This window comes from Salvelinus fontinalis, chromosome 4 (genome assembly GCF_029448725.1).
Source record: "Salvelinus fontinalis isolate EN_2023a chromosome 4, ASM2944872v1, whole genome shotgun sequence".
NCBI classification, from domain to species: Eukaryota; Metazoa; Chordata; class Actinopteri; order Salmoniformes; family Salmonidae; genus Salvelinus; species Salvelinus fontinalis.
In genome coordinates this window covers 32,175,557-32,194,806 of record NC_074668.1, presented here as the reverse complement: position 1 = coordinate 32,194,806, position 19,250 = coordinate 32,175,557, and the positions used below count along the sequence as shown (strand labels likewise).

At 40.2% G+C, this 19,250-nt stretch overlaps 1 protein-coding gene across 1 annotated transcript; it reads right to left on the bottom strand.

Annotated features, from left to right (window-relative positions):
• Positions 1 to 8,397: 8,397 nt before the first annotated feature.
• LOC129853544 (early growth response protein 3-like) lies at positions 8,398 to 18,908 on the bottom strand. The gene is made up of 2 exons (XM_055919696.1): positions 18,438 to 18,908; positions 8,398 to 15,131 (listed from the first exon to the last, which is right to left on the bottom strand). The coding sequence occupies exons 1-2, from the start codon at positions 18,589 to 18,591 to the stop codon at positions 14,026 to 14,028; spliced, it is 1,260 nt and encodes a 419-aa protein (XP_055775671.1). The 5' UTR covers positions 18,592 to 18,908; the 3' UTR covers positions 8,398 to 14,025.
• Between the last annotated feature and the right edge of the window lie 342 nt (positions 18,909 to 19,250).

The following is a 19,250-nucleotide window of genomic DNA, read 5'->3' as shown; positions in this document are numbered from 1 at the left end:
GCACGGCGTACTTGGTTAGTGAGAGGGAGACTAGGTGTGGATCCAACTATTTATGTGGGCTTGTCTGTTCAGCAATGTCATTTTTGGAGTTTGAAATTTAATATTATAGCTTAGAAAATGATGTTACTGACAGATGAGCTCGCATCAAGGAAAGATCAGAAATAAAAGAGATCCTGGACTTTCAGGATTTCATCTTGATCTCTCTTGATTTCAGCCCAGAGGTCGAAGCATGGAGATAGTATGGATGGAGTAGGATGCCATGCCATTAAGTGTGTAGGCAGATCACATTTCTAACTATATGCTATTTCATAACATAATAGACCTGTTGATAGGCATAACATAATGTTTGCGAACTATTCCTCTAATAAATCAAATATAATTTGAGAAGTCTGTATAGGCATCAGGCTGGGGAACACACCATCCACGTCGTTCATTATTTTCCATAGAACACATACTGTAACCCCTCATTGATTATCCCTTACATACTTATATACAGTACCAGTCAAAAGTTTGGACACACCTACTCATTCAAGGGTTTTTCTTTATTTGTACTATTTTCTATATTGTCAAATAAAATAAAATTGTATTAGTCACGTGTGCCAAATAGAACAAGTGTAGACCTTACAGTGAAATGCTTACTTGTGAGCCCCTAACCAACAATGCAGTTTAAAAATAATATATAAAAACATATGAATAAGAAATAAAAGTAACAAGTAAATAAGGAGCAGCAGTAAAATAACAATAGCGGGACTATATACAGGGGGGTACCGGTACAGAGTCAATGTGCGGGGGCACCGGTTAGTCAAGGTAATTGAGGTAATATGTACATTTAGGTAGAGTTGTTAAAGTGACTATGCATAGATGATAACAACAGAGCGTAGTAGCGGTGTAAAAAGGGTGGGCAATGCAAATAGTCTGGGTAGCCATTTGATTAGATGTTCGGGAGTCTTATGGCTTGGGGGTAGAAGCTGTTTAGAAGCCTTTTGGACCTAGACTTGGCGCTCTGGTAGCAGAGAGAACAGTCTATGACTAGGGTGGCTGGAGTCTTTGACAATTTTTAGGACCTTTCTCTGACACCGCCTGGTATAGAGGTCCTGGATGGCAGGAAGCTTTGCCCCAGTGATGTACTGGGCCGTACGCACTACCCTCTGTAGTGTCTTGCGATCGGAGGCCGAGCAGTTGCTATACCAGGCAGTGACGCAACCAGTCAGGATGCTCTCGATGGTGCAGCTGTAGAGCATGTTGAGGATCTCAGGACACATGCCAAATCTTTTCAGTCTCTTGAGGGGGAAGAAGTTTTGTCGTGCCAGCTTCATGACTGTCTTGGACCATGATAGTTTGTTGGTGATGTGGACACCAAGGAATTTGAAGCTCTTAACCTGCTCCACTACAGCCCTGTCCTGTAGTCCACAATCATCTCCTTTGTCTTGATCACATTGAGGGAGATGTTGTCCTGGCACCACACGGCCAGGTCTCTGACCTCCTCCCTATAGGCTGTCTTGTCGGTGATCAGGCCTACCACTGTTGTGTCATCGGCAAAGTTAATGATGGTGTTGGAGTCATGCCTGGCCGTGCAGTCATGAGTGAACAGGGTGTACAGGAGGGGCCCCTGTTTTGAGGATCAGCGTGGCGGATGTGTTGTTACCTACCCTTACCACCTGGGGGCGGCCTGTCAGGAAGTCCAGGATCCAGTTGCAGAGGGAGGTGTTTAGTCCCAAGATCCTTAGCTTATTGATGAGCTTTGAGGGCACTATGGTGTTAAACACTGAGCTGCAGTCAATGAATAGCATTCTCACATAGGTGTTCCTTTTATCCAGGTGGGAAAGGGAAGTGTGGAGTGCAATAGAGATTGCATCATCTGTGGATCTGTTAGAGCGGTATGCAAATTGGAGTGGGTCTAGAGTTTCTGGGATAATGGTGTTGATGTGAGCCATGACCAGCCTTTCAAAGCACTTCATGGCTACAGATTTGAGTGCTACGGGTCGGTAGTCAGTCATTTAGGCAAGTTACCTTAGTGTTCTTGGGCACAGGGACTATGGTGGTCTGCTGAAACGATGTTGGTATTACAGACTCGGATAGGGAGAGATTGAAAATGTCAGTGAAGTCACTTGTCAGTTGGTCAGCGCAAGCTCGCAGTACACGTCCTGGTAATCCGTTGGGCCCTGCGGCCTTGTGAATGTTGACCTGTTTAAAGGTCTTACTCACATCGGCTGCGGAGAGCGTGATCACACAGTCTTCCCGGAACAGCCGGTGCTCTCATGTATGTTTCAGTGTTTATTTTGCCTCGAAGCAAGTATAGAAGGAGTTTAGCTCATCTGGTAGGCTCGTGTCACTGGGCTGCTCTCGGCTGTGCTTCCCTTTGTAGTCTGTAATGGTTTGCGAGCCCTGCCACATCTGCCGAACGTCAGAGCCGGTGTCGTACGATTTGATCTTAGTCTGTATTGACACTTTTCCTGTTTGATGGTTCGGAGGTTATACCGGGATTTCTTATAAGCTTCCGGGTTAGAGTCCCGCTCCTTGAAAGTGGCAGCTCTAGCTTTTTAGCTCAGTGCGGATGTTGCCTGTAATCCATGGCTTCTGGTTGGAGTATGTACGTATAGTCACTGTGGGGACGACGTCATCGATGCACTTATTGATGAAGCCAATGACTGATGTGGTGCACTCCTCAATGCCCTCGGAGGAATCCCAGAACATATTCCTGTCTGTGCTATCAAAACAGTCCTGTAGCTTAGCATCTGCTTCATCTGACCACTTTTTTTTAATGATGGAGTTACTGGTGCTTCCTGCTTTCATTTTGGTTTGTAAGCAGGAATCAGGAGGATAGAATTATGGTCAGATTTGCCAAATGAAAGGTGAGGTAGAGCTTTGTATACGTCTCTGTGTGTGGAGTAAAGGTGGTCCAGAGTTGTTTTTACCTCTGGTTGCACATTTAACATGCTGATAGAAATTGGTAAGACTTATTTAAGTTTCTCTGCATTAAAGTCCCCAGCCACTAGGAGTGCCGCCTCTGGGTGAGCGTTTTCCTGTCTGCTTATGGCGGAATACAGCTCATTGAGTGCAGTCTTATTGCCAGCTTCAGTCTGTGGTGGTGTGTAGACAGCCACGAAAAATACAGATGAAAACTCTCTAGGTAGATAGTGTGGTCTACAGCTTATCATGAGCTACTCTACCTCAGGCGAGCAAAACCTTGACTTCCTTAGATATCGTGCACCAGCTGTTATTTACAAAAATACATAGTCCGCCGCCCCTTGTCTTACCAGACGCCGCTGTTCTATCTTGCCGATACAGCGTATAACCAGCTAGCTGTATGTTGATAATGTCTTCGTTCAGCCACGACTCCATGAAGCATAAGATATTACAGTTTTTAATGTACCGTTGGTAGTTTAATCTTCTGCGTAGGTTATCGATTTTATTTTCCAAAGATTGCATGTTTGCTAGCAGAATGGAAGGCAGTGGGAGTTTTATTAGATCGCCTACGAATTCTCAGAAGGCAGCATGCCCTCCGGACCCTTTTTCATCGCCTTCTCTTCACGCAAATGACAGGGATCTGGGCCTGTTCCCGGGAAAGCACTAAGTCATTCACGTCGGACTCGTTAAAGGGAAAAAAAGGATTCTGACAGTTTGTGGTGAGTAATCTCAGTTCTGATGTCCAGAAGTTATTTTCGGTCATAAGAGGTGGTAGCAGCAACATTATGTACAAAATACGTTTTTTAAAAATAAGTTACAAACAACGCAAAGAAATTAACAAAAAAAAACATTTTGGATAGGAACACGTAAAACGTCAGCCTTCCTCTCCGGCACCATCTTAGCGCCCGGAGAATAATAGTGAAGACATGAAATAACACATATGGAATCATGTAGTAACCAAAAAGGTGTTAAACAAATCAAAATATATTTGAGATTCTTGAAAGTAGCCACCCTTTGACTTGATGACAGCTTTGCACACTCTTGACATTATCTCAACCAGCGTCACCTGGAATGCTTTTCCAACAGTCTTGAAGTAGTTCACACATATGCTGAGCACTTGTTGGCTGCTTTTCCTTCATGAGGTAGTCACCTGGAATGCATTTCAATGAACAGGTGTGCATTGTTAAATGTTCATTTTATGGAATTTCTTTCCTTAATGCGTTTGAGCCAATCAGTTGTGTTGTGACAAGGTAGGGGTGGTATACAGAAGATAGTCCTATTTGGTAGTCCATATTATGACAAAAATAAGCAAAGAGGGTTGGTCCATCAATACTTTAAGACATGAAGGTCAGTCAATTTCAAGAACTTTGCAAGTTTATTCGCGTGTAGTTGCAAAAACCATCAAGAGCTTTGAAACTAGCTCTCATGAGGACCGCCACAGGAAAGGAAGACCCAGTGTTACCTCTGCTATAGAGGATAAGTTCATTAGTTACCTGCCTCAGAAATTGCAACTCTGCTTCACAGAGTTTAAGGTACAGTCATCTCAACATAAACTGTTTATCGGAGGCTGCGTGAATCAGGCCTTCATGGTTGAATTGCTGCAAGGACACCAATAAGAAGAGACTTGCTTGGGACAAGACAACACGAGCAATGGACGTTAGACCGGTGGAAATCTGTCCCATCTGGTTTGCGCTTAGTGGAACTACCATTTGTTTTTCAACAAGACAATGACCCAACACACCTCCAGGCTGTGTAAGGGCTACTTGACCAAGAAGGAGAGTGATGGAGTGCTGCATCAGATGACCTGGCCTCCACAATCACCTGACCTCAACCCAATTGAGATGGTTTGAGATGAGTTGGACCGCAAAGTGAAGGAAAAGCAGCCAACAAGACTGTTGGAAAAGCATTCCATGTGAAACTGGTTGAGAGAATGCCAACAGTGTGCAAAGCGGTCATCTATGCAAATTGGTGGCTTCATTGAAGAATCTAAAATCTAAAATATATTTTTATTAAAAAATTAAATAAATTCTTACTACATGATTCCATGTGTTATTTCATAGTTTTGATGTCTTCACTATTATTCTACAATGTATAAAATAGTAAAAATAAAGAAAAAACCCTTGAATGAGTACGTGTGTCCAAACTCTTGACCTGTACTGTGTATATACACTGCTCAAAAAAATAAAGGGAACACTTAAACAACACAATGTAACTCCAAGTCAATCACACTTCTGTGAAATCAAACTGTCCAATTAGGAAGCAACATTGATTGACAATAAATTGCACATGCTGTTGTGCAAATGGAATAGACAAAAGGTGGAAATTATAGGCAATTAGCAAGACACCCCCAAAAAAGGAGTGATTCTGCAGGTGGTGATCACAGACCACTTCTCAGTTCCTATGCTTCCTGGCTGATGTTTTGGTCACTTTTGAATGCTGGCGGTGCTCTCACTCTAGTGGTAGCATGAGACGGAGTCTACAACCCACACAAGTGGCCCAGGTAGTGCAGTTCATCCAGGATGGCACATCAATGCGAGCTGTGGCAAAAAGGTGTCCAGAGCATGGAGCATGGAGGCGCTACCAGGAGACAGGCCAGTACATCAGGAGACGTGGAGGAGGCCATAGGAGGGCAACAACCCAGCAGCAGGACCGCTACCTCCGCCTTTGTGCAAGGAGGTGCACTGCCAGCGCCCTGCAAAATGACCTCCAGCAGGCCACATTTATTCATACTATTTCATCCTTCCACAAGGTATAGTCCCGGCACAAATCTAGGGTTGCTACCTAAGCTGGCTGGTCGTTTGTTCTATCGATTCAGTTGCCAGAGACGCGAACCAGTCGTTCAGTCTTTTTGTTCTGTATCTATGGAAGAGACCCAGTTGTTCGTTCTAAATGTTCCATTGCCATACTGGCTGGCAACGTTCATATCCCTTGCTTGCTAACTACGGCCAATTTACAGTCACGTCAAACAGTGCAGCCAGAATAACAACAGTAGATGCATTTTAATTTGTTTAAGTTGTTTTCTAGTGATATTTATTTAGACGTATCCATAACATAACCGTGAACGAATGAGGCGCCATTTCGCCTGGCATAGAAAATGTGTTTCTCGTCAGGGCACTGGTGTTCAGAGGAGCTAGCCAACAACACAGCTAACGCAATCACTTCAAACTGTAGCTGTAAAGACTGCAAACTAGCTGCACTTCGTTTCGTTTGACCTTTTTTCAATTTACATTTCTTTGTATATGTCCATAAAAATGATGCCAGCTGATTTTTAAGGATTTCGACTGACTGAAAAACTCTGCGACCGACTCCCGACATGTTCATTACTATGGGACAGCTGGAGATCGAATTTGAATATTGAAACAATGCTGCAAATGAGATATAGACTGCAAGGTTTATTCAAATATCCGTTGTTGACAACTAAATGTTAGTCTAAATGAAATATGAGAATGTATTGATGCTTTTTATAGTAGAGCTCATGTTTATAAATTGTCTTGCTGGGCTGATGAGACAGTGGATTGCGCAGAGTAAATAGGCATTTTATAGTCATGGATTTAGCCAGTGGTAACTTGTGGAATAGACATAATGTGGTAATTTTAATGTTGTTTTAACCAATCAGCATTCAGGATTAGACCCACCCGCTGTGTAATTGCTATTATAAACTGGTTACCAACATAATTAGAGCAGTGAAAATAGATGTTTTGTCATACCCTTTGTATACCACGGTTTTTCAGCCAATCAGCATTAAGGGCTCAAACCACCCAGTTTATAAAGGGAAATAATGCATTCTCTAGAATGCCAATCCGAAAGAAGTATTCAACAACGCCATGGTATAAACATACAGTTGAAGTCGGAAGTTTACATACACTTTGGTTGTAGTCATTAAAACTCGTTTTTCAACCAATCCACAAATTTCTTGTTAACAAACTATAGTTTTGGCAAGTCAGTTAGGACATCTACTTCGTGCATGACACAAGTCATTTTTCCAACAATTGTTTACACACTGATTATTTCACTTATAATTCACTGTATCACAATTCCAGTGGGTCAGAAGTTTACATACACTAAGTTGACTGTGCCTTTTTAAACAGCTTGGAAAATTCCAGAAAATGATGCCATGGCTTTAGAAGGTTCTGATAGGCTAATTGAAATAGTTTGAGTCAATTGGAGGTGTACCTGTAGATGTATTTCAAGGCCTACCTTCAAACTCAGTGCCTCTTTGCTTGACATCATGGGATAATCAAAATAAATCAGCCAAGACATCAGAAAAAACATTGTAGACCTCCACAAGTCTGGTTCATGCTTGGGAGAAATTTCCAAACGCCTGAAGGTACCACGTTCATCTGTACAAACAATAGTACGCAAGTATAAACACCATAGGACCACGCAGCCGTCATACCGCTCAGGAAGGAGATGCGTTCTGTCTCCTAGAGATGAACGTACTTTGGTGTGAAAGTGCAAATCAATCCCAGAACAACAGCAAAGGACCTTGTGAAGATGCTGGAGGAAACAGGTACAAAAGTATCTATATCCACAGTAAAATGAGTCCCTATATCGACAGAACCTGAAAGGCCACCCAGCAAGGAAGAAGCCACTGCTCCAAAACCAGCATAAAAAGCCAGACTACGGTTTGCAACTGCACATGGGGACAAAGATCGTACGTTTTGGAGAAATGTCCTCTGGTCTGATGGAACAAAAATATAACTGTTTGGCCATAATGACCATCGTTATGTTTGGAGGAAAAAGGGGTATGCTTGCAAGACGAAGAACACCATCCCAACCGTGAAGCACGGGGGTGGCAGCATCATGTTGTGTAGGTGCTTTGCTGCAGGAGGGACTGATGCACTTGATGACATCATGAGGAAGAAAATTATGTGGATATATTGAAGCAATGTCTCAAGACATCAGTCAGGATTTAAAGCTTGTTCGCAAATGGGTCTTCCAAATAGACAATGACCCCAAGCATACTTCCAAAGTTCTGGCAAAATGGCTTAAGGACAACAAAGTCAAGGTAATGGAGTGGCCATCACAAAGCCCCGACCCCATCCTATAGAACATTTGTGGGCAGAACTGAAAAAGCATGTGCAAGCAAGGAGGCCTACAAACCTGACTCAGTTACACCAGCTCTGTCAGGAGGAATGGGCCAAAATTCACCCAACTTATTGTGGGAAGCTTGTGGAAGGCTACCCAAAACGCTTGACCAAAGTTAAACAGGCAATGCTCCCAAATACTAATTGAATGTATGTAAACTTCTGACCCACTGGGAATGTGATGAAAGAAATAAAAGCTGAAATAAATCATTCTCTCTACTATTATTCTGACGTCTCACATTCATAAAATAAAGTGGTGATCCTAACTGACCTAAGACAGGAGATTTTTTTACTTGGAATGTATGTCAGGATTTGTGAAACTGAGTTTAAATGCATTTGGCTAAAGTGTATATAAACTTCTGACTTCAACTGTATATATAATAGTGCAAATGGTACACACACACATTTTCATTTTCTTTATTCAAGTACTTTACATAGAAATAACAAAAACAATTGCGTTACAACAAACTGAAGTGCCAAGTTAACAATGAGGGGAGTACATCTCCCCACCACAAAAGGATAATACATTTCATTACAATATTCAGAATTTATATTAGGACCTTATTATAAGGTAATAGAAAAACATGAAGTAAGACAATCCACAACATTTTCAACAAGACCTCTTGTTTTCTTAAAAAAAATAATCCCAGTGTGTTTTCCAAAATGTTCATATTTGTAGCTCCGTAGTTTGTCCCCATTTACTTGTGTTTTTGTTGTAATCATTATTTTCATGCATAATAAAATCATTTAGCACCACCTTTAGAACGCGAAGGTGGCTCTAAACATGGTTGGAACATTTTCGTGCACATGCAAACAAGAAGATATAATGAAAAGCAAACACAGGAGATAACAAAGAAACATTTCCCCAAAACATTTCAGTGCCATCTACCAAAGATTAACCTACTCTAGTATGGACCACCTTGAAAATGTCTCGGACCATCCTCAAAATTTGCATTTAGGATAGATTGCTATCATAATTTTTTTTAAATTAATTTTTTGGTTATTATTATGAGATGAGCTGCCAGTCATTTATCCTGGTACAAAAGTGGTCATGGAGGTTTTGTGTGGAATGTTTACTTTCAGTCTTTTATGACCTTGCACAAAGGCAGCTTTACAGGGAGTAAATTAATGAGTAAACACGGACATCAGCACAGGGACGCCTTGAGCTGTAAGCTGACTGAGGTCACATTTACATTTTGTTACTTTTGTGGAGTTCTCATCGCATATTGTTCCTATTCACCCAACCTTGCATCCCAATTTGGCCCAAACATGGCTGTTAAGGTTGGCTCGAGTCCAGGACTGAGCAGAGAACTATCAGGATGATGAGAAGATATGAAGGGAGATCTCTTATTTAAATCTCTTACACACTTAACGTATCCTCTAAAATCATACCAGTTCAAGACAAATACAAAAAGGAAAACAGTCTTGAAAGACTGTGTTCAGATCATATGGGACAAAGAAAGCACTATTGAATCATGAGGACAGTTTTTGATTTCAGACCTTTTTACAGTGATTTTATATTTAACAGTAATGTGAAATAAAAATGTACAATTGTTAAATGGAATATAGACCATGCTTTTACACTGTGAAATTTGCATGAGTCAGAAATATGACAGATGTCAACATCCCCTTGTAATTACATTCTCTTTGGGTGACAGATTAAAGTATGTTGGCATATTCTCTTCTCTTCTGAGCAAAACTTCAACTCTTCTCACCGAGAGCTAGATAAACACAGTATTCTTTAAAACCAAACCTCATTCACCATAAACTTAACATTTGAACCCTCACATACGAGCATCAAATGCACAGGGCTGCCATATGATTTCTGAAAACTGTCTTTGTTATTCTACTCTTACTACAAGGCTTTGTTGCTGAACCATGTTGGCTGAATGAAAAGGTACAGAATAAGTCTGAGGATATTTTGCTCATTATCGATGTGCCCTTAAAAAATGAAGTCATCATTCTAAACCAGAAGAGGGTGAAACAATATCCCAAATCAGCAAATAATGTCTACACCAAATCCTTAGATATTTCTTGTTCCACTGATTAAAAATATAAACGCAACATGTAAAATGTTGGTCCCATGTTTCATGAGCTGAAATAAAAGATCCCAGAAATGTTCCATACGCACAAAAATATTATTTTTCTCCAATTTTGTGAACAAATTTGTTGACATCCCTATTACTGAGCATTTCTCCTTTGCCAAGATTACCACACCTGTCAGGTGGATGGGTTTATCAAAAAGCTGATTGAACAGCATGATCATTACACAGGTGTAACTTGTGCTGGGGACAATAAAAGGCCACTCTAAAATGTGCAGTTTTGTCACGCAACACAATGCCACAGATTTCTCAAGTTTTGAGGGAGCATGCAATTGGCATGCTGACTGCAGGAATATCCATTAGAACTGTTGCCAGAGCATTGCATGTTCATTTCTCTACCATAAGCCGCCTCAACGTCATTTTAGAGAATTTATCCGTATGTCCAACCGGCCTCGCAACCGCAGACCACGTGTACCACGCTAGCCCAGGGCCTCCACATCCAGCTTCTTCACTTGTGGGATCATCTGAAACCAGCCACCCGGACAGTTGATGAAACAGAGGAATATTTATTTCTGTAATTAAGCCCTTTTGTGGGGAAAACCTCATTCTGAGTGGCTGGGCCTGGCTCCCAGGTGGATGGGCCTATGTCCTCCCAGGCCCACCCTTGGCTGCACCCCTGCCCAGTCATGTAAAATCCACAGATTAGAGCCTAATGAATTTATTTCAATTGGCTGATTTCCTTATATGAACTGTAACTCAGTAAAATTGTTGCATATTGCATTTATATTTTATTCAGTATAGATTGTATTTGCCCTTTCTCAGCTGTTGAGAATTTCATCCCTTCAATTACCCAGAGAAGTTAAGATGGATACACTTGCTTATGCACACACTTTTAACATTAAAGGCCATAACTGAATATTCCAAGCCATACATACAGTTTTCTTCACTTAGCTTAAGGCAAATCCCACTTCAAATGATGCATGTTTTGAATCAATACAGACCAGTGTTATTTAAGTATCATTATAGATGGACTGTAATCATCTACATTCCCCTTCTATATCGTTTATTTTTCCACTTACTACTATTCACTTGCTAACTAATCATGATCAGTGAACTATCCTTTTTAAATTCCTGCCATTTATCAAACTAGCTCAAGCAAAGTCCTGGAAATATTAATAATTGGCACCAGGAATACAACTGTCCTAAAATGCACTTCAGAAAGCAATTGATTTAAATAATAAGTGAGATGATACTGTATGTGTGAACTCGCCAAGTCTGTCAGACAATGCAAGGGGTCTGTTCATTTACCCATTTACAGTAGATGAACTGGAGAAAGACACTCTGGGGCCAAATTAATTGGAAAATAAGTGGACACTTGCCAGGAAGCCTAGCAATGAAAACCAGTTTGCACAGGAAAGAGGAAATGTGGCCTTGGAAGCACATTGGAGAATGCTGTAATTTAGTGAGCAACGCATTTATAAATCCTTGTTTTTGACATTTTGTTGAAATTTTAAAAGCAAAAACTCTCTCAAATCTTGATATCAGGCACAGCTGCTATGGCAATAAGTAATCCATATCAAACACACAAAGAACACATTTGACTGTGGTGCATTAATTATCACGCACAGGGCCAGATGGGACAGGAGGGGTAAAATAACTGCCCTTTCAGGGGACATCAGAGAAATGCCAAGACCAAAGCTGACTAGAGCATTGAGCACAGTGAAGACAACAATCAAATGTAGTGGATCAATTCCCAAACAGTTTGGATTTACATCCCTCAAATGAATTGTAGTACATTATTACATATACATTGTTATCATTAATGAAATTATAAGATTATATGATTTGACTACTTGTTTAATGATTTTATATATTTGACACACATGAGTGCATTTTTTAAATCAGTGTGACCCAAGATTATTGTAAGAAATGTATTTATCTGAATCTAAAGTAATTCAAGTAGCGTAGCCTTCAGTCAATGCAAGACTTGCCACTTGTAAGACTGTATATTGCATACTGATATAAAAATCCATGTGGATAGTGAAAAATGTTGCAGACTGTGTACTAGGCTTCTTTTTTTCAATATATTTGTCTGAACTTTGGAATCCATACATTACAGGTTTGTTTGCAATTGAAATACAAATATGTTTGTTTATTTAGTTTAAGAACACAGTGTTTCCTCAAACCACTTTCTGCTAAGAACCCTATAGTAGGTACAAATAATATTAGATGGTTTTGAAATGGAAGATAATGAACCCCATTTGGCACTGTGTCAATGCTCAAGCTTTTTGCAATGACTTGTGTTCACAAAACTTTCTGCATTGTCATTACTTTACAAGAAGCATTTTAAGACACCTTCTGCACAAGCATTCAGTCAATAAGAAATGTGTGTATGTATACATTTGTTTTTATATATTGTATGTCTACATACACATGCATACAAATGCACAATTTAATACTGAAGTATATGGTGCCTTTGACAGTCTGGGTATAAAAGTTGAAGTACCTGTATATATCTCTCACTATACAAAAAATAATAATCATTTTAAATTCAGGATCTCTCAAAATAGTAGGTGTAAACATGGCAATACCATGTAGATTCTATAGTACTTCTTAAAGATGTTGCTCGTTGTAACAATATGCAAAACATTTTATTTTACAATATCTCTAATTACATGAATATAACTGGCAGGTCTCTCAGTGAATGCACAGATAAAAGACCCTCTTCATCTCTGCTGTTATTCAGAAATGTTGTTGACTTGCAGTATAGATGCAGGTATTACAATGTTTCAGTCTTACTCTCTACGCTCTTAGCATTTCACTTCAAGTTTGGTCAAGTGTGTCTTTTAAATACACATATAAATGTGACCAAGGGGAACCCTTGGAAGATAGACGGTAATATATATATTTTTAAAGCAACATAAGCACTAAACTTAAAATATAGATTTTTGTTTTATCTTGGGTATCTTAATAAGCTTTCTGTCATGGATTTGTGTAATTTGTAGTGAATGTTACATTCTTCATCAGTTCATGAAGATTTAGCATTAATGTTGCAATCCATTTTATTTAGTGTGCATCAGACGACAATAGATTACCACCAAAGACTGGTCCATTGAACACAGGATTGGGTTTGGATGGACAAAACCAATGATTCATGTGGTTTTTTTTTATGCTGATGTTTTTGAGTTTATAGCAAAAGGATTTTGACCAACTGAGTTGTAACTGTGATGCTTATAATTGCACAAATTATAATACAATTTTAAAAAATTGTATTTTGGGGCTGATGTTAACAATCTGCCTTAAATCAATGTCGGAAACATAGTTTATGTCTTTGTAATGTTTGGTTAATCCCAGGCACAATTAAGAAAACAAACTTAGCAGTATTATCCCAAAACGTTTGGCACATTCTTTTGAGAAACAATAATAATAATAAAAAAAGTAAAGTATTTTACAACAAAAAGACAAGGCAATGGAATGTGCAGCAAATAAGGTATCAACAACAGTACACAAATACAACCAATTGCACTTTTAAACAACCAGATGAAATAAATGCATACATCCCAAACATAGCTCACCTTATTCTACGCCCAGTTGTAATTCAATCTAAACCCAAATTATAATTTTTTTGAATCCCATCACATCCAAGATTTTTGGTGAATTTCTCAGAAAACACAATACATGATAAAGTATGACTTCAGAAACTTGAATATCATTATCAAAGATATGCCATGTCCTCTTGGACAGCCGGTGCCATGATGCCCCTCTGCTTGCAAACATTCACACAGTTGCTGTCCCTCCCGTCTATGTCCTCTTCTCCCCTACTCTTACAAGATAACATCTCCAAATAGGGGAGGGAAATATTACATGGAAATAAAAATGAAAAGAGATGGAGTGTAAGAGAAAGAGAGAGAAAGAGTCACCTATTTCTCTCATTGTGGATAGGATCCCTCCCTCCCCAGTCTTATGTTAGGGCATGGTGATGGTCCATCCTAAGCACAGGTAGTGACAGTCATGATGTTGCCACTGCTGGGCCCCCCACTGCCACCACAGGAACTGGGGGGTGAGCTGTGGCTGCCAGCCGCTCCACTCCCCTTGTCGGCTGGCTTCTTGTCCTTCTGCTTGAGGTGAACTTTGGCATGTCTCTTGCGCTCATCACTCCGGGCAAACTTGCGTCCACAGAATTCACAGGAGAAGGGCTTCTCGCCCGTGTGCGTGCGGATGTGGGTAGTCAGGTGGTCGCTTCGGCTGAAGGAGCGCATACATATGCGGCACTGGAAGGGTTTGTGACCCGTGTGGATGCGGAGGTGGCGTGTCAGTTCATCTGAACGGGAGAAGCGTCTGTCACAGTTTTCTGCTGGGCAGGCATGTGGCCGCTCATGCACAGGGGTTTTGCTGGGCCGGTTTGGGTACTTCCGTGGTCGGATTGGTTTGAGTGTTAGTGTCTGTGGTGGCTGGTGGTGCTGAGGAGCATGCTGCTGCCCGCCCATAAAACCTGGATGAATCTGCTTGTCTTTGAATGCGCGAATGGTCTCTAGTGGTGTGATGGGTGGGGGGTTGACACGAATGGGGTCCATGGACTGGAAAGGCTTGTGCTCCATCATGCCAACCTCACCCTGATGATGGAAGAGGTTATAGTCTGGGATCATAGAGAAAAGGCTCCCGTCCATGGAGGGCTTGGAGGTGGTGTGGTAGTCATTGCTGGGGTAGCCGAGGGTAGTGCTGGTAGCAGGACTGTGGTGGAAGGAGACCTGATCCTGGTACAGCTCGCTGCAGGTGGAATAAGCAGGCAGTGGCGGACCATAGACCTGCTCCATATCTGAGGACTGGCCGCCCATGCTGGCTCCAGAGGACGATGTCTGTGTGGTGATAGTGCCAGGCGACGGGGAGACGCCCAAGATCCCAGCACTTACTAAACTAATGATATTGTTGTCTGAACACCAGCCAGAGCCTCCCATTCCACCCGACGGAGGAGTATCGAAGGCAAACTTCCCCAAATAGGTGACAGGCTGCCCGCCGCGGCTGGACTGGAAGCTAGAGCCGTACTGGATCTCTGCATTTCCCTTATCACTTCCCATCCCCAGATCCATGATATTATCTGGATGAAAGGGAAACAAATTGAAGTAGAGTGTCAATGAATAGTTCACCCAGCTGTTATAACACGTTAGAAACCTGTTAGAAAAAAAACATACGTGAAAGTGTGCAGTACTACTAGTACAGAAGTTTGAGTCTAGAAGCTACTAGACTATGATAAATATGAACCTGCTTGATATTTCAGTCAGAGTCCTCGATTAGTCCGAAATTCAGCTTCTCTGCATATCTCTAAAAATAGTCTGCCAAGAAGAAATCTTAAAACAAAGCAGTCCAATCCAGTTCATTAGGAAAAAGTGAGCGGTGGTGTCAGACCTGCAAGTTTATCCACTGACTTGTGCATCTGAGACAATGTTCTCTCTCTCAGATCCCACAAGCTCTCATAAATCAAGACCTAAACACCCCCCTTTGATCCAGTCATTGTATGTCCCACAGGAGGACAGCCACAGTGAATGGCAAGATCTGATTCCCTCTCAACAGGGCGTAAGCCAGACACCACTGCCAGCACTCTCACAGATACATGTATGTCCAATGTACTGTAGCTGCATGGGTTTTAGCAGAACATGAAATCTACACAAAATTAGCAAATTGAACTGTAAAGTGTACTTCCTACTCAGATCACTTGGTCAGCTACAGTGTACGCACATTCGGCCATAGGTCATTGGTCTTCTAGCTAAATGTTATGTTCACAGTAACTTTCTTGTTTTCTTTCACTTTTGTCAGTGTATTTATTACTAGTACTGTAGAAGCCTTTCTTAGGTACATGTGGCAGCATTTACAATTATTAAATGTCATATCAGACAACTGCAATGAAAATATCCAAATGAATGCAGTTCTGAGATGGCACAGTTGTGTGCAGAGATTTTAACAGGATTTGTGCAGACATTTTGAAAGAATTCATACATCATCAGACAGCCTATATCAGCCCATCATTCAAGTTGCAATAAATTATACACAGGGGTGCTTATATATTCAGTCCCAGTAATTACTGTCTGTTTACCAGAATTTGGCTAAGGGCAAAGCATGATGAAACAAACAAAAGCAAAAGTACATATGTTTCACACAACTATTGAACACATGATGTAAATAAAAACCTTTTGGCATATGTTTTAATTATTCTGGAGGTGAATTGAAGAAAACAAGCCTAAAAATAGCAAATGCTTAGGTGTGTGTGTTTTTAGACATTAGGCTATATGAATAGAAGGCAGCCATTATATCTTGCTGTAATCTTCCTCAATATTTTGACTTGAACATTTAAGCAGTGTCACGGATATTGCTCTCAAGTGAGCTGGTGTTATTGCTTTGGTGGTGAATATTGTGAGAGAACACCACTTGCACAAGGGACCTAACACCTGACTAGAGGTATCAAATAGGTACTTCAAAATGTTGCTCATCATAGTCAATAGTTATCAAAAATATATGTGATTTAAATGAGAATATGTAGTCAGATATTATATGTAATGAACATGTCACATTATAATTTATTGGTGACTACCTGGCAAACCTGGTAAACACCTGGCTAACCCAATTGTGAGACATGGAAACCCTTTACATCTCTTTCATGACCTTTGTCAGAAATGTATTGATTAGTTATAAAAAGCATGCTCTTATCTCTGGAGTATCGAGAGGTGATACTTATATCAGAGCAATTGTAATTTTAAGGGATTGGCAAACACTACTGAACTAAATCACGGGGATGTGTAATGATAGAATATAGCTATATCAATATTATAATTAGAAGTGTGGTGCTGTGTTTTCAGACATTTGAAAGGTTATTTACCATTTCTAATTATTCATCTACATTTACTTTGCAAATTAATAGGCCTAACATATTGACAAATAACAAATATCCATAGATATTCGATTATCAATATAGATCATATTAGGACAATTTTAACCATACATTGATGAACCTCTAAAGAGTAATGACACTTCAGCTGGCTATATACTTCTGTATAGTGAAATAATTAGACTACTTTACTGTACAATATTTAATTATTAAAGATTGTATAGGCCTTTATCTTTATCTTGCCGCTAACAACTCCAACAATTATTTAATGTCAAATATATTAATTTCAGTGGGCTACTATACAATTGTCATTCCTCACCTATTGAGGTCCAATTGAAATGTGTTACAGCTGTATATAGCCTACTGTCGGCTGTACATTTGAATAAAATCTGTTGGTGTGTCTGAAGCATATTGATCTGAAAACATGTATCTGCAGCTATTGCTATCAAGGATCGTTTCAATGATGATATAAAAGTGCTTCTTCTAAACTTCATTTTGGTATTGACAAACCCTTGCATTCAATTTAAACAGAATAAATTATAATTGTATGACACACATCTCCAAAAATGAAAGTTGCTGTCATTTGGAGACTTGCATTCAAGTGAGAGCAAACAAATAAATTATCTTCATAGATTTGTAGCTATATGTAGCCTAATGGTCGTAAAGCCTACAGTCTACGCGTTAGGCTATCGGCATGGGCAAGTTTGAAACGTCGGTCAAACGCCCACTTTAAAGTGGATGGCCATGCCACTCATAGTCCAATCCAAAAATAATCTCTAAAATGTCAATAAATACACAAACAGTGATTAATTAATTAATGTAATGTTAGCTAGAAATAATGAATGTCTTATGCACAGGCAATGTTGTTTTGGTTACAGTGGCACATTTATTTATGGACTATCTACACAACTGTGGCTTTATCATGGTTCAATTTAAGTAAACAAAAAAGATGTAGGCCTATCCACATTCATTTATGTTTTTGTTTTGGTGATTACATTTTAATCTATGAACAATTTTTAATCTTAATTTTTCGCCAATTTGTGCGTTTTACTTTCACTTTAAAGACATGCCAATGATTTTGGGGTAAGCTTTCACCAGAGCAGATAAGTTAATGTTAGGCCTATTTACATTACTGTTTGACCTTACATGCACATTTAAGGTTGTGACAGTAGCCAGGGAAACTCATAGGCTTGGACATTGTTACGCATATTTCTGGCATAAAAGCTTGCCTCTTACAATATGGTTAACACTAACAGTAACAGCACTTGTTTTACATGTAATCGAAATAATAGTAGCCAACCATTGTGAAAAATGCTTTTAAAAAACAAAGTATTCAATCGAGATCGATTATGTGCGTAACATCCCGAAGCGCAAACAGGTGCCTGGATGATAGTCGTTGCGCGCGCTCCAAGACAACTGTTGCGGTGCCTGCATGATCTCCACAGCTGAGACGCGCTGTAGTTACAACAGAGCCTGGAAAGAACATAATCCAATCACATCCCAAATAAAGTAAACTATGCTTACCTGTATTCATTTGCGAGTAGTGGTTTATAGAATCCGTATTGGTGAAAATGTTCATAGACGTCGGAATGTCCTCTTCTGGGTAAAGACTGTCAGGAATCGTGTTTATTAAACTGCTCATGGTAAGAGGGAGCTTGTCCGCCAGTTTCCCTGTCATAGCAGTTATTTAGTCTGACATAAATGGCAACGTGCAGGTATCCGAATAGAAAAATACAAAGATGATGATCTATAAGTGTTAGAGAGTGGAGAAAAAAGATTCTAGATGTTGTATCCAAGTTCTCTTCAGAGACAGCGTTGATATCTCTCCTTTGAGATATAGTAGAGCTTAACTGTCACAGGCAAATGTTATTAATATAATTACAATGAGACCTTTCATTACCTTCTTGTTTGCATGTTGTGTGTTTAAAGTCTGTGAATCAATGAAACGGTGGTGGTGGTTTCACAAGCGTAGCGCTGCTCTATATTGCTCGGATAGGGAACTCCAGCGCTTGCTGGTATTAAATAGGGGGACGGAACATTTATGTGACGTAGATGACCATTTATGGATACACAAAGCCAGACCGTACACAACACGTCACCAATGGAAGCACCTCATAGTGGAACATTATGCTGCATTCATAATCTAGTGGGAATGTGGTATTTACCATATATGACTGGGGAAAAACACTTGAAACCCATCTAAATAGTAGGCCTTTTAGGAACTCGTTTATCATCCCTGACCTCCGACTTCTCCCACATGGTGAACTCTGACATAACCCACTAAGGAAATTACCTCAACAACAGCATTTTCGGCCGTTAAATGCAACTACAAAAAAT

Coding starts and splice junctions, on each gene's coding strand:
- LOC129853544 (XM_055919696.1), bottom strand. CDS start 18,591: ATGACAGGGAAACTGGCGGACAAGCTCCCTCTTACCATGAGCAGTTTA. Junction 15,132..18,437: donor CTACTCGCAAATGAATACAG/GTAAGCATAGTT, acceptor CCTTTCATCCAG/ATAATATCATGGATCTGGGG.